Source organism: Castor canadensis, chromosome 7 (assembly GCF_047511655.1).
Source record: "Castor canadensis chromosome 7, mCasCan1.hap1v2, whole genome shotgun sequence".
In the NCBI taxonomy this organism is placed as follows: domain Eukaryota; kingdom Metazoa; phylum Chordata; class Mammalia; order Rodentia; family Castoridae; genus Castor; species Castor canadensis.
Window position 1 is genome coordinate 110,870,274 of NC_133392.1, and position 25,628 is coordinate 110,895,901.

The 25,628-nt window shown below is 39.3% G+C and overlaps 1 protein-coding gene and 1 non-coding gene across 3 annotated transcripts in view; one reads left to right on the plus strand and one right to left on the minus strand.

Annotated features, from left to right (window-relative positions):
* Window positions 1-4,901, minus strand: part of Pgm1 (phosphoglucomutase 1) — a 72,953-nt gene extending 68,052 nt beyond the window's left edge. The window contains exon 1 of one of the 2 annotated variants that reach the window (XM_020169077.2): window positions 4,474-4,901. In XM_020169077.2, the coding sequence (XP_020024666.2) occupies window positions 4,474-4,719 (246 nt within the window). In that variant the 5' untranslated portion in view covers window positions 4,720-4,901. Of the gene's footprint in view, window positions 1-4,089; window positions 4,109-4,473 lie in introns of those variants that run through there. The other variant, XM_074079888.1, reaches the window with a different exon arrangement.
* Window positions 4,902-24,135: 19,234 nt separating this feature from the next.
* Trnag-acc (transfer RNA glycine (anticodon ACC)) lies at window positions 24,136-24,207 on the plus strand. The gene has a single exon. It is a non-coding gene; the product is annotated as a tRNA-Gly (tRNA).
* Window positions 24,208-25,628: the final 1,421 nt, after the last annotated feature.

Consider the following 25,628-nt stretch of genomic DNA (forward strand, 5'->3'; position numbering starts at 1 on the left):
AAAGAAGTTCTTCAAGCCTGGCTGGTTTGGTCTGAGAAATGACACCTTTGATCCCTGGGTCATGTATTTGAGGCCCATTTTGGTGTGGACAGCACCGTTTACCTAGTGCAGGGGTTCTCAACTCAAGATGTTCAGATAACACTCTCCCTTATAACTAGAAGGTCCATGAGAACTCAGTGGGGTACTTGAACATGAATGGCAAAAGACAAAAGAATTTTTTTCTGTGATTTCACTGACATCTACTGAAATTTAGCATTTCCTCAATGATAAATGCAGGAAGTATACCACAGTATTATTTCTACTATCACTACTGTTACTACACCCTAAATGATTATTTTCTTATCATATTATAAATCACCACCTCAAAATATCATTTATATTCATCACTAGACCCTCCTCTAAATCTTGCTATTTAATAGGGCAAGAAAGAAACACATAGATATCTTGCTGTATCACAAATTTTGTTTTTTGATATTTTGATAATTGCATTTCTGTATTTTGGTTTATTCACTTAAAATAAAATTATTCTGAAGGGTTCCATGGGTTCACAAAGAATAGCCAAGGACACATAGCAAAAGAACCCCCATGAGAAGAGGAAGACGAAGGGGGAGCAAGAGAGACTAATAGGGGGGATGAATATACTCAAAGTACATTACATACATGTATGAAAATGTCATAATGAAACCCATAATAGTGTACGAACAATATATAACAATAAAATGAGTGGAAAAAATCTGTGAATTGATGAAAAATTCACTCTGAAACCATTGATTTTATTTTGCTTAGAAGTGTGGTAATTATCCTTCAAAATATCCACCTCCTTTGACTTATGAATTTGAACTTTTTCCTGTTTCTATTACTGGTCTCTGGCAGATCACTGAGGCAGGAGTCATTCTTTGAATCATAAATTGAACCAAGGAGTGTGCACTCAGCAGCTCTTCCTCTAATCAGTAACATGAGCCAACAAATGCCTTTTTCACTTGGACTAATTTGCTAGGTTTCTTCACTTGCACCCAATGGTTCTGACACAGAACCCCACCAGGCTGGTTGGGGCTGTTGAAGGTTAAAGAAGGTGGGAGACAATGCTGATATGAGAGGGAAGCTACTACCTGCATCATTGGATGAACTTTGTGTTCTAATATCACAGAACACTGAACACATGCCATTTCAACAGTTTTCAGATGAAAAGGGGCTGCCAGGTGTTCTTAAATACGTTTTATCCCATTCTCACAACAACTTCTCTGAGCATGCAGTATCATTTCCAACTTACAGATGAAGATGGATGTAGCTCAGTGGTAGAGTGATTGCCTAGCTTCTGTGTGGCCCTGGGTTTGATCTCCACCATGGAAAAACAACTTTTACAGATGAAGAAAGGGCAGAAATTAAATACCCTGCCTGAGAGAATGGTCCCAACTTCCATTCTTCCCAGAATTCCTCCTCTCCAGCACATTTGATCCCCACTCATCCTTGAAGATTCAATTCAACTTTTCTCCTCTCTGAAGCCTCCTTGCTCATCTTCCCCTCATAGACAGCCCTCTCTGCTCTCGCCCCTTCAACTGGTACTTACCTCCCTTGCACTGCTGCTCACCTTCCCTTCTTGACTATGTCTTTCCTGAGGGCAGGAATGTTTTGTATCTCACACATATCTGATACAAAGCAAGCACATAGTAAATGCTTAATGAGAAGAAATTTATTGGCCACCAACTATATGGTGACTTTAAGTTAAGTCACAGCTGACTGAGAACTCAGAGCAACTGAGCAAGGATACATTGAATGCTACATTATGCTAGGTATTGTAGATACAGTAAGCTCCTTGTGTTCACCGGTTCCACATCCATTGATTCAGCCAATCATACACTGATAATATTAGGAAAAAACAAAAAGGAACAATAAAATATAATGCAATTAAAAATACAGTATAACTACTTTCATTTCATTTACATTGTTAGGTATGAGAAGTAATGTAGAGATAACTTAAAATATATGGGAACACGGGCAAAGGTCATATGCAGCACCACCACCCCAGTTTCATAGAAGGAACATGAGCACTTACAGAACTTGGTTACCGCAGGAGGTCCTGGACCAATCCTCTAATGATACCAAAGAGACTCCCAGCTAAAACACAGCCCGTCGTAAAGAAGCTGTGACACGTAAGCAGACCATTCACTGGAATTTGATTAATCTAGGCTAGAAGGATCTATGGGAAAGAAGTGAGGTAGAGATGAACAGTGGACAGGGGAAAGGCTGTCTGAAGACGCTGTGGGAACGGAAGCACCTGGGAGAGGAGTAACAGAGTTAAACCCCTGGTGAGTAGAGGGAGAAAATAAAATCAGAGAGCAGCAAGCAGAGGACAGAAACCTAGGGAACAGCTAGGGTGGAGGTGGGGAATCAGTCTGTGAAGGAACTTGTGAAATGTGTGAGTAAATGTGTGATGGAGGCCGGGAGGAGGACTGTTAAAAGAACACAATCAGCTATGCCAAATGCAGGAGAAAGGTCAACCTCAGGCCTAAACAGTGTTCTATGGATGCAGCAACCAGAGCCTCACCAGTAACTGTGGCAAGAGCACTTTCAGTGGAGAGACAGAGGAGGCTCTGAGAAGCCAGAGGGTAGTGAGGTTGTGAGTGAACGGGAGGTGAGAGTCGGAGTGACTCTAGAGAACACAGAACTTTTTTTATAGCGTTTGGTTAAAAGAGGAAAGAGAACCGAGCAGTAGCTAAAGGCTGATGAAGTTTTAAGAACTTTTTTTCTTTTGTAGTGCTGGAGATTGAACCCAGGGCCTTTGCACATGCCAGGCAAGTGTTCTAACACTGAGCTACATCCACCCTGTTTTTGTCTTAACTAATTCTTTCCTTCCCACCCTACACTGTTCCCAAATGGAGAGATTGCCATTTGGACTCTAAAGCTCCCTGCGGACAAGGCTTGTGTCTGAATCATCTTTGATTCTGCACATTTCTTTGTACATGCTGTGGGCTCAGTTGAATGTGTGAATGAAGGGCCGGTTCACCACAGGGATCTGCTGGGACACAGCTGCTGATTGTTCTCCTCTCATGGAAATTTGTGGTCTCAAAACTCAGGAGCAAAGAGAAAGCAAATCCAGATGTCTCTGGCTGATGCTTACAAATGTCTGACCCAGGTAGGCAGGTGGAGAGAGAACGCAGATTAGATTTTGGCCACTGGAAAATGGATCTTGAGATTTAAGGGTCCCCTTCATTCTCAGAAGAAGCTCAAGTTCTTGGGATCTGTAGGTCTGTATTGATGCTCAGTATTGACACGTTAGTTCTTGTAAATTACTTAATCTGATTAAGCTTCAGTATTCTCACTGGCAATTTGAAGGTACCCATAATAGCATCTACCTTATAGGGCGGCAGGAGGATAAATGAGACATGCAGATGAAGAGTTTATCAGGGCGTTTAGCAAAACAGCTTGCAATGTGTTAAAGCAAGCCAAAGTAGTACTAAAATGAATAAAGATCCTGCTAAAGGGATGAGCTCCAGAAGAGTTAGGTATAAGTGAAATCTTACTTTAAATATAAAACGAAAACTTGTTCCTTAGAAAGTAAATGAGTAACCAACCCTAATTTATCTATTTTACAAATCCAGCGGGGGGTGGGAGGGAAGGAACTTCTTTGAAAGTTTCATCTCTCCAAGTAGACCTGCCCAATTAAGTCAGTTAACGTCCCTTAACCAGGGGGGCGGAACCAGGGAGTTGCATTAATTTCCTGGCCTGCCAGACTGCTTGCCTAAGAGCGCCCTTGCGTACGTTGCTTTGGTTTTAGTGAAAATTAAGCTCCAGGCCCCTCGGTGGATCAGATCCAGGGTACTGTCCAGCAGAAACTAGACTTTTCCAAAGCCTGCACCGCGGCAAGCAGACCAAGTAAGGGTAGGAGCTGTGTCTCAAAGCGAACTAGAGGATGGGGAGATAGGCTTGGCAGCTGCCAGCTCAAGTCCTCTGGCCTGACGTCCCCGGGGGATGGGTGCTCTCGCCATCCTGGCCCCAAGCGCGGGGCTCGGAGCCAGCGGGAAGCGCCAGGTCGCAGACCAGAATAGCAGGCACCCACGCGCAAGGCGAGGGGATGTGAGCGGGTCTCACCTTTCCCCGGGGAAGGCCACGGCACCCCGGGGCTGTAACTGTATCTTCCCAGGCAGCAAAGGTGAATGCAAATGTCAAGGCCTCGGGAGCCGCAGGAAGACCAGTACCATGAGGGGGACGGGACAGGAGGCCGAAGGAGGGTCAGAGCCAAGGTCAAGGTCAAGGCCGGTTCCCCCGCGCCTCCCCGCTCCCCAGGGATCCAGCTAGCAGCTCAGCTCGGCGCGGGTGATCACGGATCCCCACCCGTCCCGGGGTAGGGGGTGGAGCCCGGGCGCCCGCACGGAAGTGGCCGGGCAGGGCGGGAGCGGAGCGAGGCCGGGCCGGGGCCGCACGTCGCGCACGCGCCCCGGGCGGAGGTCGCCGAGCAGTCGCCGCGGCCCTTACCCCGTTAGCGGCGGCGATGCGGACGATGAGCTGGATGGCTTCCTTCATGAAGAACCTGCCGTCCCCGCCCACCACCAGGGTGGCCTCCTGGCGCAGCGCCGGCTCCACGGTGGAGATGATACTCTGGATGAAGTTCTCCGCGTAGTGGGCGCTGCTCTGGAACACCTTCACCCGCTTCCGCAGCCCGCTCGTGCCGGGCTTCTGGTCGGGGTACGCCTGGGTCTTCACGGTCACGATCTGCACCATGGCGGCGACTCTGGCCGGTGCCGGGGCGGACGCTGCTCTCCAAGGGACGGCCGGGGCCGGGGCTGCAGCTGCTCTGGGGATTGGGGGCTGCGCCGGCTCGCTCGGCCGCGCTCGGCCCTCCTCCTTAAAGGGACAGGTAACAGCCCACCTCCCTGCACGTCCCGCGGGGAGCGGATAGGCAGCGCGCGTCCGCAGCGCTCCGGGGAAGTGGGTGGAGCCTCCCTGATTTACCCCACTCTGTAAACCAATCCACTGGGAAAGCAAATCCGCCACTCCTTTCCAAGTGGGCAGGCAGAGCTTGGGGTGGGGACCTGGTCGTAGGGCAAAAGGACGTGGGTGGGAAAGAAAAAAAATGTTCAATGTAATGATTTCCTGTGGCTTGACTGGAGTATCGTGTGTACATAACTTTCTGGAAACCTGTTCTGAAGGACAGAAATGTCAACCTCAGCTAGGTTTCTTGACTGCTTAATTTTATTCTTTCCCCAAATGGTAAGGGCATTTGAGTTCAAAAAGGAGTAAGTTCCAAATAACTAGTTCGACTTACTACTTCCTTTGTGTTTGCCATGGACCATACTCTGCTTCCATTGGTGAGGGAGGATATACAAATCACTGACTCACTGAATGTATTGTTTCTAAACCTTATTAAGGTACGTGTTTTATTTTTACAGAACTGAAGTTTCAAAGAATAAAATACCTCACTAGGGCCACAGCAGCCAGCTACAGTCAGGAGTCCATCTCAGGTGGGTCTAACCCCAAACCAGAGCTCTGACCACGATTTGCCTGCAGGTCATCAGGTTGATCCTCTAGGAAAGTAAACAGCTCTGGGCAACATGGACACAAGTACAAGGTGCAGTGGCATGATTGCCATGGAAATAAATCTGTTACTCGTGTAGTGGAAATTCAGTGAAGAGACCAAGGTTTGAGGTGGCCAGAAAGGATTCATGGAGGTTCATAAGGTCAACAGACTGGACACTCAAGACTCACACCTGTAATCCTAGCCACTTGGGAGACTGAGATCCGAAGGATTGATTCCAGCCCATTCTAGGCAAAAAAGTTTTTGAGACCCCAACTCAATGGAAAAAAGCTGGGTGTGGTGGTGCCTGCCTGGTTTTGCGGTCCCCAGGAAGCCTAAAATAGGAGGATGGAGTGCAGGTGAGCCAGGACAAAAAAAGTAAGACCTTATCTCCAGAATAACCAGAGCACAAATGACTGACTGAGTGGTTCATGGGTAGAGTGTCTACCTTGCAAGCACAAGTCCTGAGTTCAAACCCCAGTACCACTAAAACAAAACAAAGAAAATAGGATCAACAAAAGGGATGTGATTATTAAAAAGGGATTTTCTGCCTCACCTTTAGGTTTGGTATCTCTTTTGATTTGGAGAGCATGATTGTGTCCTCTACTTAGGAAATGTGTCATTTAGGTGAAGTAGAAAAAAAAACTTAGCTTTTCAAGATGTGTGGGGAAGCTAACATCTGTGGGTGTCCATGTTTTTACTATCAAATGAACATAAAACCTATGCTAAAGAATTTCTGCAAGAATTGATGGATTGTGTCAGTAATCCCTGATCATGGATACACAGCAGAATTACCTGGGATACTTCTGAAACAACCCATGCTCCAGTCTCAGTTCAAATGAAATCCTCATAATCACTTGATGTAAATTAGTCATCTAGCAGGAAACATTAGAGGCCAGAAAAGTAGAAGCCCACAAAATATTAGCTCCTACACCAGATACAGTGGATCACATTTGTAATCCCAGCTACTCAGGAGGCTTAGATCAGGAAGGATCACTGTTACAGGCCAGCAAGGCAAAAGTGCAAGACCCCATCTCAACAAAATGAGCTGGAAGTGATGGCTTATATCTATAATCCCAGCTGCAGGAAGCATAGGTAGGAGGATTGTAAATAAAAAAGTGGAAAGGGCCAGGGGCATGGCTCTAGTAGAAGAGTGCTTACCTAAGCAAGCACAGGCCTTGAATTCAAACTCTAGTACCACCAAAAATAAAAAAAAAAAAATCCCCCAAAACAGCTCCTCTCCCCTAATTCTAAAACCAGAGGTTATTGTTAACCTGTGAAATGGTTTCAATGCATGCTTCTTTGAGTGGTTAATTGGTACATCAATCAGGGAGGCTACAGGCCCGTGTGAGTTCTGCCTCTTAGAAACCAAGTGTTGACATGCATGTTGATGTAGTACATTTACATATATGGTGTGTGTTGGTACAATTTCCTTAAATGAGTTTCAGTGGCAAATAAGATGTGAAAACTGAATTCTGGACTGCTAGTAATGATTTCTGGTATTTACACAAGACTTCACAGTTTAAGAGTCATGTAATCTTGTGAACTGAGTAGTGTAACCAAGCTCGTTTTATAGACAAGAATTGAAGATGGAATCAAGATTAACTCAAAGTGAAACCATAGCATAGAGTCCACCGAGTCTTAGGAATTTAGACTCAGATGGTTTAAATTAGATGCTCAGTCTTAGGGCTTCTACCACAGTGCTAAAAAATATGCAACAGCCAAACATAGTGGTACATGACTGTAATTCCAGCACTCAGGAGGTGGAGGCAGGAGGATTGTGAGTTCCAGACCTGCCTAGACTTCATAGCAAGACCATTCCCCCCTCTTATACACACACACACACACCCCAAAAAGCATTCCACAAATGGCACCTCATAAAGTGGTGGGCTCAAATGTGGATTCCATGCTCTTTCCATATTCTTTACCATCTTTGGAAGTATAATGGGGCTTTTCACTTCAGAGGAATGGCTCTATACTTCTCTCACCTCAGCAGATGGAACAATTAGACTCCTCTGCATAACAAGTCAGTCCGAATCTTAGTGGCTTAAGACAACCACCATTTATTATTGCTCATTATGCCATAAATTGACTGGGACATTCTGCTAATCTGATCAAGACTCTGCCAGTCTTGGTTGGGCTCCAGTGACAGATAGACTTAAGGTGGTCCCCATGATTCTTGCCTCTTGGTAATTATGCCTCTATGGAATCCCTTTGTATTACTTTTCTACCACTGTGTAACAAAATAAGCACAAATGCAGTGGTTGAAAACACCCACTTACCTCATAATTCTATAGATCTCTTTTAGAAGTCTGGGCAGGTTTAGCTGGGTTCAATGTTGACAATATGTAACAAGACTGAATTCATGGTGTTTTATCAGGCTGGGCTCTTATCTGTAGGCTCTGGGAAGAATTTGCTTCCAAGTGTTAAAGGTGAATAAAATTAGAGGCCATAGTTTAGCCATTCAAAGTCCAATCACCCGTAGCCATATAGCCAAAACTTAAGTCATCTATTGCCCTCAAACACTAAACACAAAATGTCTTTGTCATTATGATTCAATAAAATTAAATCAGCCAGCTACAGACAAATCAGGTTGAACAGCTCTGCTTTCCTTAAAAGGAAGGTTAATGAATAACAGTCAGTTGTGAAGAGTGTTAAAATACTGTCTCCTTTATGCTGTATAGATGCAATGAAAGTGCCATGGAATTGGGCTTCTAATGTCTGGTTTTGTGTTCTGTTCTTTGTATGCACAATGTTTAAATTTTTTTTAAACGTTTGATCAGATTTTATTTTTGACACAGCTTATTGAGGTTGTTGGCAGGATGGATTTCCTTGCAATTGTAGGACTGAGATCCATATTTCCCTGCTGGCTGTCAGCTGGAGTCTGCTATACTGAGGCCTTCTCATGATTGAAATCTTTGGCTTCTTCTGGCATGAGCCAGAGAAAACTTTGATTTTTAAAGTGCACGTGTGATTAGATTAGATCTACCTGGATAATCTCCATTTTGCTATGTAATGTACCATGTTCATGGAAGTGATAATCATGTCATAGCACAGGTCCTACTCACACTCTAAAACTGCCTTGTAGAGATTTCCAAATTATCATCCTAAAAAAAAAAAAAAAAGCAACAGAATGGTTACTGTGGCACCGAAGTTGGGAAAGAAGCCATAGGACCTATAGAACCCAGGCAGGCAAAAATGAGAGAATAGTTGGCTGTATGGACCAATGACCAAGAACAAAATAGGATGAGTATGTGTATGCATAGAATAAGATGTTCTCCTCCTCCAATGCTTTGGCACTATGCAAGCTAACTCTATTCACTTACAGCCCCAAACTAGCCATCTCAGCAGAATAAAATTGGTAATAAGATGAATTCTGGGACTGGATGTGTGGCTCAAGTAGTAGAGTGCCTGCTTTGCCAGTGGAAATCCTGGGTTCAAAACCTAGTCCCACCAAAAAAAGGTGAATTCTGAAAAATAAATTTTTATTTCCTGAGCCTCAAGCTCTGTGGACTGAGATTTGTATCTGCCTATGGAAATTTGAGTCAGCTACCCAAGCAGAATGGAGTTTTGAAAACAAGTTTTCTTTCTTGTATAGGTAGATTATGGTGAAATATGAACTCCTTTCATTTGTTTTCTAGTTCATAATTTTTCATGTTCTATAGTGTATATACACTTAAAACTATACACACACTTCCCACTTGAGCATTTTATTTCTTTAAAAAATAAGCAACAATACACGTACTAGAAAAAAATATAGCAAGATATGTAATGGTGACTCCCTCGGGGGCTGGGGACTGGAAACTTATTTTCTTTATGCTTCATCTGGATTTTCAAGGTTTTCTATAGAGAATTTTTTTTGGCAGCATTGGAGTTTGAACTCAATTCCTTGTGCTTGCTAAGCAGGTGTTCTACTGCTTGAGCCAAGCCTCCAGCCCTGTATGATTTTTATAATCATAAAAACAATATAATGTTTTCCTTTGAAGGAACTTTTTAAAGTGATAATCCTCATTTTATTAGTGAGTTATTTCCCATTTAGGTGGTTATTCATTCATTCATGTATGAATTTATTCTCTCAACAAATATGTCTTGAGTTTTTACTAAGTGCCAGCTGGTCCCTAGACTAACAGAGCTTGCAATATGTTGGAGGAGACGATACTGAATAATAAATCGTGATTGTGATGAGTGCTACAAAGAAGTATAGGTGCTGTTAGAGTGTAAATAAGAGGATCTATCATTGGAGGGAGTCATGTATAAACTGAGGACTGGAAGGGTGAGTAGTTGACCAAGTGAAAAAGGAGGGCGAGCACTTCATGCCAGGAGAGGGAACCTTAAAGAGTAAGGTTTGAAGAAAGAAGGAAATGTCATCAGAACTTGTCAAGGCAGCCAGTGTAACCAGCATAGAAATTAAGGTGTAGAATGACAGGCCTGCTCATACCTGCCTGCTAGGTAGTACCAACTACTGGGATCTTTATCATTATGGCAGTGAGCAACTGAAAGGGCTTTAAAAAAAACTTTAAAATTTTCAGTATGCCTTCAGTGGCAACCATTTCCACTGTCCATCCCTAGACCTTTTTTGTATGTGTTGCTGGAAATTGAACCCAAGGCCTCCCAAATGCTAAGCATGCACTTTACCACTGAGCTATGCACCCAACTAATACTTTTTCATCATGCCAAACTGAACCTCTGTGCTCATTAAACATCAACTTCCCATTCTTCCCTTATCCTTGCTCTTGGAAATCACTATTCTACCTTCTCTATAAATTTAACCATTCTATTCTCATGTAAGTGGAATCACACCATATTTGTTCTTCTCCGTCTGATTTATTTCAGTCAGCATAATGTCTTCAGGGTTCATCCTTTTTGTAATATGCCAAGAGGGTTTTAAAGAGGAATGTTGTCATCATACTGGCATTTTTTTTAGAGTGTCTGGGGCTGCTGTGAATGAATAAAAGGAACAATCATGGCTTGGGGAGTTATGGGACACACTGCCACAGTGTCTAGGGGGAGAGACAGCCACAGGAAGTGGTTGCGGAGAAGGAGTGGTTCTGACATGGACCTTCTGAGAAGTTTAAGCAGCAGGAAGCCTGGGTACTAAAAGGCATGATGGTTGGTGCCCCACACCTCCTGACAAGGAGTGGGTCCCATTTTGTTTGGGAAAACAAAGCACCAAGCCTGTGGCTGGCAGAATGCTCAACTTCTAGGAACTGCCCTACTTCCCCCATTCCCCAGCTATGTGTGTTTGCTGCCAGGCAGGACTGAAAGCTCTGAGCCCAGATTCTGGAAAAAAAATCATGTTATGTCCCCAACCTCTTCTCCCTTTATAGTGGAGAACTCTTGAGCAGGATCTGAAAGCACTGAGACCAACCTCCTCCAGGAGTTGAGTCCTTGTATTTGCTACCAGGTAGGATTGAAGGCTCAGAGCCTAGATCACATAATTACCCCCAACCTCCTCCCTCTCACAGGGTGGTGATCTTCTGGGTAGGGTCTGAAAGCACTAAATTTGGAAGCCAGAGTGGCTGAGCCCTTCAGTTCTCTCCCTTCAGGGCAGAACTCAGTACTCTGTTTGCTCCACCCACCTCTAGGCTTGGGTGCTTACTGTCCCTGGAAGCACAAACTGGGGGCCTCATGGAGCAAATGGGAATCTGCCCAGCCCACAGGCTGCAAAGCTCCTTGTGGATAACAGAAACTCCTGGAACACAAAGAAGGGAAGTTCTAAAGTGAAAGTAATCCAGCAGCAGACAACTGACTCTCAACCAGTCCCCACCTCAGCACACATAGAGCAACAGCTTGTATACTAGGAAGAACTAGAGAATCCAACCAGCTTTTCTCTGAGTGGTGATGGGTATCAGGCCCCATGCCCTCAGCACATGGGCAATGTTTGGCTACTGAGGGATACCAAGTCCAGTAGTGAGAAACTGCACATCAACCCTGCCACTACGCAGTCCTGTTTGAACATTGAGAATACTTCAACCAAAATCTACAGATGATTAAAACCTCCAACTAACAACTTGACTTCAGATGCATAAGTCCCAACACAGAAACACTAGAAATATGAAAAACAAAAGGTAAAATGACTCCTCCAAGGTCAACAACCCCACAATTACTGAGACTAACAATAGTGAAGTAGATGAAATCCCAAAGCATTCAAAAGAATGATCAATGAAATGAAAGGGGACATGAGTAAACATCTGAATGAATTTCAAGAGAATACAAATAAACAGCTGAATGAAATGAGGAAGACAAAGCAGGCTAGGATAAGGAATTCAATAAAAATATAGAAATGTTGAAGAAAATCAAATTGAAATTCTGGAAATAAAATGTTCACCAAGTCAAATAAAAAAAACTCAGATGAAATCTTTGCCAATAGACTGCATCAAGTTGTAGACAGACTATCAGGACCTGAAGACAAGATAGATGAATTAGTACATTCAGATGAAGATAAAAGAAAAAAGCAGAAAAATATGAATTAAACATGGAAGACACCCCTGGGACACCATTAAAAGATCAAATCTATGAATTATGGGCATGAAAGAAGGAGAAGTACAAGCTGGAGGCATAGAAAATATATTCAATAAAATAATAGCAGATAGGGCTGGTATATAGCTCAAGTGGTAGAGTTCTTGCCTAACAAATATGAGGCCCTGACTTCAAACCCCAGTATCATCAAAAATAAAATAAAAGCAGAAAATTTCCCAAATCTAGGTATGAGAGGGTTTTAGGATACTAAGCACACAAGACCAGAAAAAAAACTTCTCCAAAGCACATTGTAGTTAAAACACTAAATAGAACAAGGAAAGAATATTGAAACTTACAAGAGAGAAACACCAAGTCACCTATAAAGGAAACTCCATCAGAATGGCAAATTTCTCAATAGAAACTCTAAAAGCAAGGAGAGCATGGAATGATTTATTTGAAACCCTGAAAGAAAATAACTGCCAACCTAGATTACTGTACCTGGGTAAAGCTATCCTTCATAATTGAAGGAGAAATAACAACCTTCTATAATAAACAAAAACTAAAGGAATTCATAATCACTAAGCCAGCAATGCAAAAGATACTTCAAGGAATCCTGCAAACAAGAGAGGAAGATAAGCTAACCATAAAAATACAGGAAAAAATAAATCTCACTAGATAGGCAGATAAGCAAAGGGGAACTAGGGAAAAATCAACAAAATGACAGGAAATATGAAATACTTTTCATCCGGCCACCAGTGGCTCAAGCCTGTAATCCTAGCTACTCAGGAGGCAGAGATCAGGAGGCTCATGAGTCGAAGCCAGCCCTGGCAAATAGTTTGTGAGACCCTACCTTGAAAATACCTAACACAAAAAACACTAATGGAGTGGCTCAAGTGGTAAAGCACCTGCCTAGCAAGTGTAAGATTCTGAGTTCAAACCCAGTACTGCCAAAAAAATATACTTTTTAATCATGACTCTGAATGTTAATAGTCTAAATTCTTCAATCAAAAACACAGACGGGTGGGTTGGATTAAAAAAACAAGACCCAACCATTTGTTGCTAACAAGAAACAAACATCACTAGCAGATGAACACGGGCTTAAAGTGAAAAGATGGAAAAAGATATTCCAAGAAAATGGAGTCCAAAAACAAGCAGAAGAGCTATACTCATATCTGACAAAAACAGACTTCAAAGCAAAATTAGAAAAGACAAGGTCACCTCATTGACAAAGGGGACAATCCATTAAAAGGATATAATAATTGTAAACACAAATGCACTGGACATTGACACACCAAGTTTCATAAAACTTACTGGACATAAAAGCACAGATAGACCTAACACAACAATAGTTAGTGACTTTAATACCACGATCTCATCAATAGATAGACAATAAATATCAATATTAAGTGAAAAACTTCAGTATTAAGTGATAAAGTAAATCAAATGAACTTAACAGACATCTACAGAATATTCCACATGATGAATATACATTCTTCTCAGTAGCCCACAGAACTTTCTCTAAAACACATTAAATTTTAGGACATAAGGCAGATCTTTTTTTTTTTTTTTTTTTTTTTGTGGTACTGGGCTTACTCCACCAGTACTTTTTTGTGAAGGTTTTTTTCAAGATAGGGTCTCACAGACTGTTTGCATGGGTTGGCTTCAAACTGTGATCCTCCTGATAGCTGCCTCCTGAATAGCAAAGATTACAGGCATGAGCCACCAGCATCTGGCTGCAAATCTTAACAAAGTAAGAAAATTGAAATAACTTCCTTTGTTTTATCAGACCAATAGAACAAAACTAGAAATCAATAGGAAGAGAAACTACAGAAAACATTTTAATATGTGAGTCTGAACAATATACTGTTAAATGATCAGTGGGTCATTAAAGAAATAAGGGGGAAATTAAAAAATTCCTAGAATCAAATGAAAATGAAAACACAACTTACCAGAACCTTTGAGACATGGCAAAAACAGAGCGAAGGGGAAAGTTCAACACATTGAGTGCCTACTGATCTCAAATAAATAACCTAACTATGCACTTCAAGCTCTTAGAAAAACAAGAACAAGCCAAACCCAAAAGCAGTAGATAGAAAGAAATAATAAGGACCAGGGCAGAAATCAATGAAATGGAGACTAAAAGAACAATGCAAAGAATCAATGGAACAAAGAGTTGGTTCTTTGAAAAGATCAACAAGCTTGACAAACCCTTAGCCAAACTAATCAAGTGAGAAAGAGAAGATCTAAATTAAGGAATTTCAAGATAAAAAAGGGGATATTACAACAAATACCAGTGAAATTCTGAGGAGCATTAGGGAATACTTTGAAAACTGGAAAATCTAGGAAGAAATGCATACATTTCTAGACATTTATGACCTACTAAAATTGAACAAGAGGATAAAACAGATCTGTAACAAGCAATAAAATTAAAGCAGCAATAATCTCCCAATAAGGAAAAACCCAGGACTGGATGTATTCACTGCTGAATTCTATCAGACTTTTAAAGAACTAACATCAATGTAAAGGGGGACTGTTTTTGGCAGAGGTTGGGAGGTGGGGGATGGAAAGGGGGGGGAAGGAGATGGTGATGGCAAGGTCAATATAATTGAAGTACATTACATGTGTGTATGAACACAGCATAATGAAATGCACTAAAAGCTGTAAAAGATAAAGGTAGGAGGGGAATATGAAAGAATAATAGAAGGGTTAAATTTGATCAAAGTACATTATATATATGTGTGGAAATAAGACAATGAAATCCCTTTGTACACTGTAAATTAATATAAACTAAATTTAAAAACCAAAAAACAAAAACCAGTAATATAAATACATAAATTGTGAATATTATATTAGCAATGAAAAAAATAATTTACAATAATTTGTAGCTGACAAATAACCAACTTATGATCTTATAGAAACCCAAATTACTGCTAAGATGTTGCAAATGTTAGCTTATTCCATTTGTTAGGCCTAAATTATAAATTCTTCCTGAATACAGACTTAATTTATTCTGATCTGTTTGAAGTTAGCTACAATGACTAGTTTATATACAACTACATACGGAACTGTAGACATTCAATGTCTATTTGTATGTGTAAGTTGTTCAGGCATTTAAGACCTTTATTTGAATGAGAGTCAATGGATATTTGGAGGTCATGTTTTGAAATTAAGTTTGTTCTTGTGCCAAGTTTCTGAACTCGTGTTTCAGTGTCAAGTGGTTATTCATGAGGCTATATATGAAAAGAACTGAAATATGATAAACTGGACTTTTCTTCTAGAATTCACTTTTGGAATCTTCTATAAAGGACATCAGTCTGAATTAATTTATATGAATAGTTGATATTCAAATATTAATATTTCAAATGACAAAAGATAAGATTTTTAAAAAATATAGACTGTAAAGGATATTTTTCAAGAAATAATGAATATCTTTGTTATCCCATTTTATCAATGTTCTCAATTCCTTGTTAGATGCTGTGGTAGGTTAAATAATGCCCCAGTGAAAGGTATCCATGTCCTAATCCCCAGAAACTGTGAATGTTATTTTTTGTGGCAAAAATGACTGTGCAGAAATAATTAAATTAAGGAGTGTATTTTTTCCCTGGATATTCCTGACTTATAATTTCTGTAAAATATTTTTCTTAATTTTGAAGGCAACTTAGAAACAGTTTACATCCCACTCTCCTTTCATCCATCTTCCATCAAATACTAAAGACAGTCAGACCACAATTAGACACCTAAAATAAGATCTTTGTACTCAAGGAGTGTACAATAGCTTAAAATAAAACCCAGGCATGTATACAAATTAATAAAAACATAGAATACAAAGTATAAGCCACAGAAGGTACTGATTTTTAAAACTAGGATAAACAGAAAGATTTTAAATCAATAATATATAAGCTTCTATCCTTAAAAACTAGGAAAAGAGCAAATAAACTCAAGGCATGCAGAAAGAAGGAAATAATGATGAGCACAGAAATCAATAAAATTGAAAACAGAAAAATAGAGAAAAACCAATGAAACTAAAACTTGGTTCTTTGAAAATGTTGATAAAATTGCCAGTAAGACTGACAATGAAAAAGAGAGGAGACATTTTACTATTATAAGGAAAGAAAAAGGGGTAGCACATCAGACTCCACAGTCAATTTAAAAAAAAAAACTATATGAACGTTTATTTGACCACTTAGATAAAATGAACCAATTCCTTCAGTGTCACAAACTACAAATACTCAACCAAAGTGAAATTGATAAGCAACGACCCTATAGCTGCTAAAGAAATTGAATTAGCATTAAAAATCTTCCCTGAAAGAAATCTCCATGCCTAGATGGTTTCTATAGGAAATTCAAACCAACATTTAAAAGAAGAAATAATACCAATTTTACATAATCTTTCCAGTAAATAAGAGGAAGAATTCCAATTCATTTTATGAAGCAAGTTTTACTTTAATACCCAATGAAACAAAGACATTAAGAATCGAGGAAATTACTAACCAATATTCTTTGTACATAGCTACAAAAATGTTCAACAATGTCTTAGCAAATAAAATCTACAATATATAAAAACAATAACATATCACAACCAAAAGAGGTTTTTATCCTGGGAATGAAAGCCTGATTCAAAAATGTGAAAATCAAGAAGTGTAATCTACCATATTAACAGTCTAAAGAAGAAAAAGTGACCTTAACAATTAATGCAGAAAATATATGATAAAATCCAGCATCCATTCTTGATTAAAAACTCTCAGTAAACTAAGATGAGATGGGAACTTCCTCAGCCTAATGAAGGGCATCTACAAAAACATCTATTTTCCCCTTTTAGACTGTGAGCAAGGTAATGATATCATCCACTTTCATCATTCTTATTTGACATTATAATGGAAACCCAAGCCAGTGTAATAAGACAAGAAAAAAGAAACAAAGGCATACAGATAGGAAAGACAGAAATGAAACTCTTTACTTGCAGATGACAAGAAAATATAGAAAATCCCAATGAATCTACAAAGAAAAAAAAAAAGAGTTTTGTAAGGGCCTCAGGATACCAGACTAATACACATAAAAATCAATCACATTTTTGTGTATTAGCAATGTACAACTAGAAACTGGAATTTAAAAGGAATATCATTTAGAATAGCTCATTAAATTAAATATTTAGGTATAAATCTAATAAAGGATATGTAAGAAACATCTACAGAAATGCTGATGAAATAAAAGAAAACCTAATAAATGAAGAGATATGTTACATCCATGATTAAAGTCAACATAATAAACATGCAAATTCCCTCAATTGATAGCTATATTATTCACAGTAGTAATAAAAATCACAGCAGGATTCTTTATAGCTATAATCAAGCTTTTTCTAAAGTTTATATGGAATAGGAAAGAAACTAGAATAGCTAAGACAATCCTGAAAAAAAGAATAAAAAATATGGAGGAATCAATTACTTGATTGTAAGACATATAGAAAGTTTCTGTAATCAGGACAGTGTAATATTAATGAAGGGAAAGATACACAGATCAATGGAATAGAACAGACTCCAGCAAGAGACTTACGAAAATATATGGGTCTAATTGATCTACAATTTGACCCAGCAATACCACTCTTGGGGATATACCCAAAAGACTGTGACACAGGTTACTCCAGAGGCACCTGCACACCCATGTTTATTGCAGCACTATTCACAATAGCCAAGTTATGGAAACAGCCAAGATGCCCCACCACTGACGAATGGATTAAGAAAATGTGGTATCTATACACAATGGAATTTTATGCAGCCATGAAGAAGAACGAAATGTTATCATTCGCTGGTAAATGGATGGAATTGTAGAACATCATTCTGAGTGAGGTTAGCCTGGCCCAAAAGACCAAAAATCGTATGTTCTCCCTCATATGTGGACATTAGATCAAGGGCAAACACAAGGGGATTGGACTTTGAGTACATGATAAAAGCTTTAGCACACAAGGGAGGGGTGAGGATAGGTAAGACACCTAAAAAATTAGTTAGCATTTGTTGCCCTTAATGCAGAGAAACTAAAGCAGATACCTTAAAAGCAACTAAGGCCAATAGGAAAAGGGGACCAGGAGCTAGAGAAAAGGTGAGATCAAAAAGAATTAACCTAGAAGGTAACACACCCGCACAGGAAATTAATGTGAGTCAACTCCCTGTATAGCTATCCTTATCTCAACCAGCAAAAACCCTTGTTCCTTCCTATTATGGCTTATACTCTCTCTACAACAAAATTAGAAATAAGAGCAAAATAGTTTCTGCTGGGTATTGAGGGGGTAGGGGAGAGAGGGAGGGGGCAGAGTGGGTGGTAAGGGAGGGGGTGAGGGCAGGGGGGAGAAATGACCCAAGCCTTGTATGCACATATGAATAATAAAAAAAGAAAATATATGGGTCTATCTTAGACACCATCAACAGCTATAGCAAGGTAACATGATATAAAATCAACACAGAAAAATCATTAGGTATGAAAACAATACCATTTACAATAACCTCAAAAAAATCAATATCTAGGTGTAAACTTAACAAAGGATGTGAATGACCTCTACAAGGAAAACCATAAACTTCTGAAGAAAGAGATTGAGGAAGACTACAGAAAGTGGAGAGATCTCCCATGCTCATGGATTGGTAGAATCAACATAGTAAAAATGTCGATACTCCCCAAAGTAATCTACATGTTTAATGCAATTCCCATCAAAATTCCAATGACATTCATTAAAGAGATTGAAAAATCTACTGTGAAATTTATATGGAAACACAAGAGGCCACGAATAGCCAAGGCAATACTCAGTCAAAAGAACAATGCAGGAGGTATCACAATACCTGACTTCAAACTATATTACAAAGCAATAACAATAAAAACAGCATGGTACTGGCACAAAAACAGACATGAAGACCAGTGGAACAGAATAGAGGATCCAGATATGAAGCCACACAACTATGAGCAACTTATCTTTGACAAAGGAGCTAAAAATATACGATGGAGAAATAGCAGCCTCTTCAACAAAAACTGCTGGGAAAACTGGTTAGCAGTCTGCAAAAAACTGAAACTAGATCCATGTATATCACCCTATACCAAGATTAACTCAAAATGGATCAAGGATCTTAATATCAGACCCCAAACTCTTAAGTTGATACAAGAAGGAGTAGGAAATACTCTGGAGTTAGTAGGTATAGGTAAGAACTTTCTCAATGAAACCCCAGCAGCACAGCAACTAAGAGATAGCATAGATAAATGGGACCTCATAAAACTAAAAAGCTTCTGTTCATCAAAAGAAATGGTCTCTAAACTGAAGAGAACACCCACAGAGTGGGAGAAAATATTTGCCAATTATCCATCAGACAAAGGACTGATAACCAGAATATACAGGGAACTTAAAAAACTAAATTCTCCCAAAACTAATGAACCAATAAAGAAATGGGCAAGTGAACTAAACAGAACTTTCTCAAAAGAAGAAATTCAAATGGCCAGAAAACACATGAAAAAATGCTCACCATCTCTAGCAATAAAGGAAATGCAAATTAAAACCACACTAAGATTCCACCTCACCCCTGTTAGAATAGCCATCATCAGCAACACCACCAACAACAGGTGTTGGCGAGGATGCGGGGAAAAAGGAACCCTCTTACACTGTTGGTGGGAATGTAGACTAGTACAACCACTCTGGAATAAAATTTGGAGGCTACTTAAAAAGCTGGACATCGATCTACCATTTGATCCAGCAATACCACTCTTGGGGATATACCCAAAAGACTGTTACTCCAGAGGCACCTGCACATCCATGTTTATTGCGGCACTATTCACAATAGCCAAGTTATGGAAACAGCCAAGATGCCCCACCACTGACGAATGGATTAAGAAAATGTGGTATCTATACACAATGGAATTTTATGCAGCCATGAAGAAGAACGAAATGTTATCATTCGCTAGTAAATGGATGGAATTGGAGAACATCATTCTGAGTGAGGTTAGCCTGGCTCAAAAGACCAAAAATCGTATGTTCTCCCTCATATGTGGACATTAGATCAAGGGCAAACACAACAAGGGGATTGGACTATGAGCACATGATAAAAGCGAGAGCACACAAGGGAGGGGTGAGGATAGGTAAAACACCTAAAAAACTAGCTAGCATTTGTTGCCCTTAATGCAGAGAAACTAAAGCAGATACCTTAAAGCAACTGAGGCCAATAGGAAAAGGGGACCAGGAACTAGAGAAAAGGTTAGATCAAAAAGAATTAACCTAGAAGGTAACACACATGCACAGGAAATCAATGTGAGTCAATGCCCTGTATAGCTATCCTTATCTCAACCAGCAAAACCCCTTGTTCCTTCCTATTATTGCTTATACTCTCTCTACAACAAAATTAGAGATAAGGGCAAAATAGTTTCTGCTGGGTATTGAGGGGGGGAGCGGGAGGGGGTGGAGTGGGTGGTAAGGGAGGGGGTGGGGGCAGGGGGGAGAAATGACCCAAGCCTTGTATGCACATATGAATAATAAAAGAAAAATGGAAAAAAAAAAAAAGAAATGGTCTCTAAACTGAAGAGAACACCCACAGAATGGGAGTAAATATTTGCCAGCTACACATCAGACAAATGACTGATAACCAGAATATATAGGGAACTCAAAAAACTAAATTCTCCCAAAACTAATGAACCAATAAAGAAATGGGCAAGTGAACTAAACAGAACTTTCTCAAAAGAAGAAATTCAAATGGCTAAAAAACATATGAAAAAATGCTCACCATCTCTAGCAATAAAGGAAATGCAAATTAAAACCACGCTAAGATTCCACCTCACCCCTGTTAGAATAGCCATCATTAGCAACACCACCACCAACAGGTGTTGGCGAGGATGGGTGGGGGAAGCCACCCTTTAAAGTGCTGGTGGGAATGCAAACTAGTACAACCACTCTGGAAAAAAATTTGGAGGCATCTTAAAAATCTAAACATAAATCTACCATATGATCCAGCAATACCATTATTGGGGATATACCCAAAAGAATGTGACATAGGTTACTCCAGAGGAAACTGCACACCCATGTTTATTGCAGCACTATTCACAATAGCCAAGTTATGTAAACAGCCAAGATGCCCCACTACTGATGAATGGATTAAGAAAATGTGGTATTTATACACAATGGAATTCTATGCAGCCATGAAGAAGAATGAAATGTTATCATTTGCAAGTAAATGGATAGAACTGGAGAACATAATTCTGAGTGAGGTTAGCCTGACCCAAAAGACCAAAAATCATATGTTCTCCCTCATATGTGCACATTAGATCAAGGGCAAACACAACAAGGGGATTGGACTTTGATCACATGATAAAGTGAGAGCACACAAGGGAGGTATGAGGATAGGTAAGACACCTAAAAAACTAGATAGCATTTGTTGCCCTCAACACAGAAAAACTAATGCAGGTTCTTTAAAGCAACTGAGGCCTGTTGGCCTCAGTTGGGACCAGGACTAGAGAAAAGGTTACTTTGAGAAGAATCAACTTAGAAGGTAACAAACATGTACAGGAAAGCAATGCAAGTCAACTTCCTGTACAGCTATCCTTATCTTAACTAGCAAAAACCCTTGGTCCTTCCTATAAGGGCAAAATAGTTTCTGCCTGGTAGTGAGGGGGTAGGGGGGAAAGGGATGGGGATGGGGGGGCAAGGAAGGGGGGAGGGAGGAGAAATGACCCAAACATTGTATGCACATATGAATAAAAGAAAAAAAAAATATATGGGTCTAAACAACCAGTGGATTTTTAAAAACAAGATGTAAGAGCACCTTAACAGAGAAAAGATAATTTTTTCAACAAATGGTACTAGAAAAAGGATGATGTTTTCAATAAACTTAACTAGAACAGTGGATATCTTGTATGGAAAAACGTTAACCTCAACCTAAACTTCATAATCCATATAAAAACAACACATATAATAGATTTAAGGATACAAAGTAAAACTTTAAAATTCTTAGGAGAAAATCTTTATAATCTAAGGGTTATGAAGTATCCTAAACTTGACATCAAAATATAATCCATTAAAAGAAAAAAACTGATAAATTGGACCTTATCAAAATTAAAAATTTACCTTCCATATGATCCACTTAAGAGAATGAAAAAGAAGCCACAGACTAGGCACAAATATTTTCAAATAATGTATCCAACAAAAGACATCAGAATTTATAAAGAACCCTCAGAGCTCAATGTAAGAAAACAATCTAATTTAAAAATGGGCAAAATGCTTGATGTGAAACCTCAACAAAGATAACATATACTGATGGCAAAGCACATGAAAAGTTATTCAACATCAGTAACCATTAGGGAAATGCAAATAAGCCCACAAGACACCACTGAACACCTATCTATTAGTGTGGCTAAAATAAAAACAGGGACAATATCAGATGCTGACAAGGATGCAGGATACGTGGAAATCTTACATTGCTGTTTGTGAAAACGTACAATAATATAGTCACTCTGTAATGGCAGTTTCTTAAAAAGTCACACATTTACCAGGTGACCCAACAATTCCATTTCTAGGTGTCTATGAGAGAAATTACATCTTATGTTTACATAAAAACCTGTACATGAATGTTTATTGCCCTTCTATTAATAATTGTTAAAAACACAGCAGATGAATGAATAAACAAACTGTGGTACAACCATTTAATAAAATACCACTGAGCAATAAAAGGCAACGTCTTAAACATACAGTTTGAATGGTTCTTAATGGTATTATATAGTCTCAAATGTTACACACCACATGATCCCAGGTCTATAACATTCTCAAAACCAGGTAACTATAGTGAGGAAGAACGGCAGCCATGGGCTGGGCGTGTGTGCGCCTGGTAGGGATTGGGACATGTGGGGGCATGTGACTATAGGGATAGAATAAGGGAGTTTTTTTGGTGATGGAGCTGTTCTGTATTCTGATTGTGGTGGTGGTTATATGAATTTGTATGTATTATATTAATAGAACTGTGCAACCCCCTCAAAAGGATAAAATTTACTGTATTTTTTTTAAATCTGAAATAAAATTCCAAAATGTGTACCAGCTTCTTCTGGATTGGGGAAGGATTAAAGGTGTCTGAAGGATGAGGCATTTAAAAATGTATGTAAGAGGTTGTTGATGACTGTGTAATGAGGGCAGGAATAATGTCTGGCTGTTTCACCTCTGCATGAGCAGTGCCAAAAGCAATGCTCTGCACATATTAGGCACCCAATAGGTGTATGATTAGCTGACCAGCTGCCTGTGATATTAACAGGCAGAAAGGTAACAGTAGTACACTCTGGGGAAACTGAAAAATGTACAACCTTACTTGAGATTTCCATCCCTCCCAGTCTCTCCTATTCTTTCAGGGTCACCTAAAACTCTAGTCCATCTCCCTGATTTTTCCAGTCCGCGCCCATTTTCCCAATTTACTCAAACTTACTCTATCAAACTAATCTAATTTTAGTGTAGTGTTTTTCAGTATTTTAAAGCCTATGCCTCACTTCCTGCAATAATCACTAAGAGGTACCTCTTTTTACATTATTTAAAATTTAAAATATATTGCACGACTAAAATTAAATCAAAGTTCTACTTAGTTTCAAACTACACTTCCTTCATACCTTCAATCCTCAAGATTCTCATCTTCCACTTCATTCCATAATTGGACAACCCTTCCTCTCCTCTTCTAGTTCCATATCTGCATCACTAGAATGCATATGACCCATGTGTACTAATTTAAGGTACACTATTATTTCCTAATGGGCTGACATGTAACTCATTTCCTCAGCTTTCTTTTCCTGAGGATAGATCATGCCGGTTTTCTCTTTATTATAACTCATGCAACATATATTCATACTTGCTAATTAGATGTCCCTGTGTACCCTTCTCCAGCCTACTCTACTTCTAATGTTTTTAGTTCTTTGCTAAGAAGAAAGTATTTTTTTTCAAAAGCTAAATACAATTTTATGATAGATGTTTAAAAAAGGCACAGAGAAATGAACTTTCTGGTAATGATGCACATTCATATCTCAAATTGTCAGAAAGCTTACAATGCTGGTATTTTGTAACTGGCACTATTAAATTTATTTGATGACTTTTAGCCTCAATTAGAAGATTGAACTTAGCTAACCTTCAACTTAACTTGGTTGATCTTGCTTTCAATTATAAAGGAAAATAAAAGGCTGGTGGAGTGGCTCAGTGGTAGAGTGCTTGCCTACCAAGTATGAGGCCCTGAGTTCAAACCCCAGTACCACCACCACCAAAAAAAAAAAAAAAGACCCTATAAAGGAAAATAAAGAATATGTACAAAATGCTGGTTGTTTATGTGTCTAAAAGAAACTTAAAAATATTTAAAATTTTCAGAAATGGAACCCTATTCTAACCCTTCTTTTGTGTGTGTGTTGCTGGGGATCAAACCCAGGGCCTGTGCATGCTATACTACCACAGGGCTACCTTCCTAGCCCATATATGTCTTATTTTTAATACTCCTATGTATTTTCAGAAATATATAAAAAATAGTAAAGTGCTTTTTTTGTGCTGGGAATTAAACCCAGGGCCTCATCCTTGCTAAGCAAGTACTCTACATTGAGCTATATCCCCAGTCCAGAGTACCTATTTTTAAAGCATAAGCTGACTTTGGTCAAATATAGACAGCCTGTGAATTAGTCACAAGAACTGAGGATACCTTTTTTTCATTTCTTTAGATAGTACTAGGCAGAGTTAACAAACACAGACAGTCAAGACAACCAAAATCTTGGTCCTCCTTAAAATTTCCACAACTATTTCGAGTTCCTGGCCCCCAAATTCTCTCTTCACATGAATCTTACATACTTCCTTTGAACTAGTTCCACTAAATTAGTTCCACTATTTTTCCTCAAAGCACATGTAATTCTTTCCCCCTATATATTAAGCAGGCTCAGTAGCAAAGGTAAGTTTTTTTAAAGAAAAGTTACCAGGGCCATGTTCACATACCCTTATACATTCATGAAGAAAAGAAAGTCGGTACTTTTTAAGAACAAAAGACTTTGGATCCATTTTACGAGTTAGAAATAAAATTTTTCTACATTTTCTTTGAAGGAGTATTGTACGCCTGGGTGTACACACAGCTATAGTGCTCAGTACAGTTCGCCAAAAGCCATCTCACAAGTCACAAAGAACCCAACACAGTGCTGAGAAACAGTATTCACCCCTCTCTCTCTCTCTCAAAGTAATACGCTCACCCTCTGGTGGCCAAAATCAGAGACACAGTTCCATTTTCCTGGACTATATCCAAAATATGATTAGTGTGGTATATTAAGTTTCTGCTTCACATTTAACCTAAACCAGAAATAGACCGAAGAGAAGACTACTGGCTCTAAAAAAAAAAAGTCTTCTCCAATATCTAATAGAAAATCAGCACCATGATCAAATATAGTAATTTAAGACTTGCTTATGACAGTGATACTTAGTGATATTTAACACTTAAACTACTTTTAAGGCATTAGAACTGTAGAATTTTTAAGTTAGAAGGCATTATGATGATCATGCAGTCTGTTTTCCAAATTAAAACTACATGTTAGACAATCACAGAAAAATCAATTTTTTCAGTTTTTTTAGTCTGTTAATAAAGTGAAACACAAAGTTTTGATTAATAGAATTGAATAGCAATTAGGCTTTATATCTTATTCATAAAAAAAC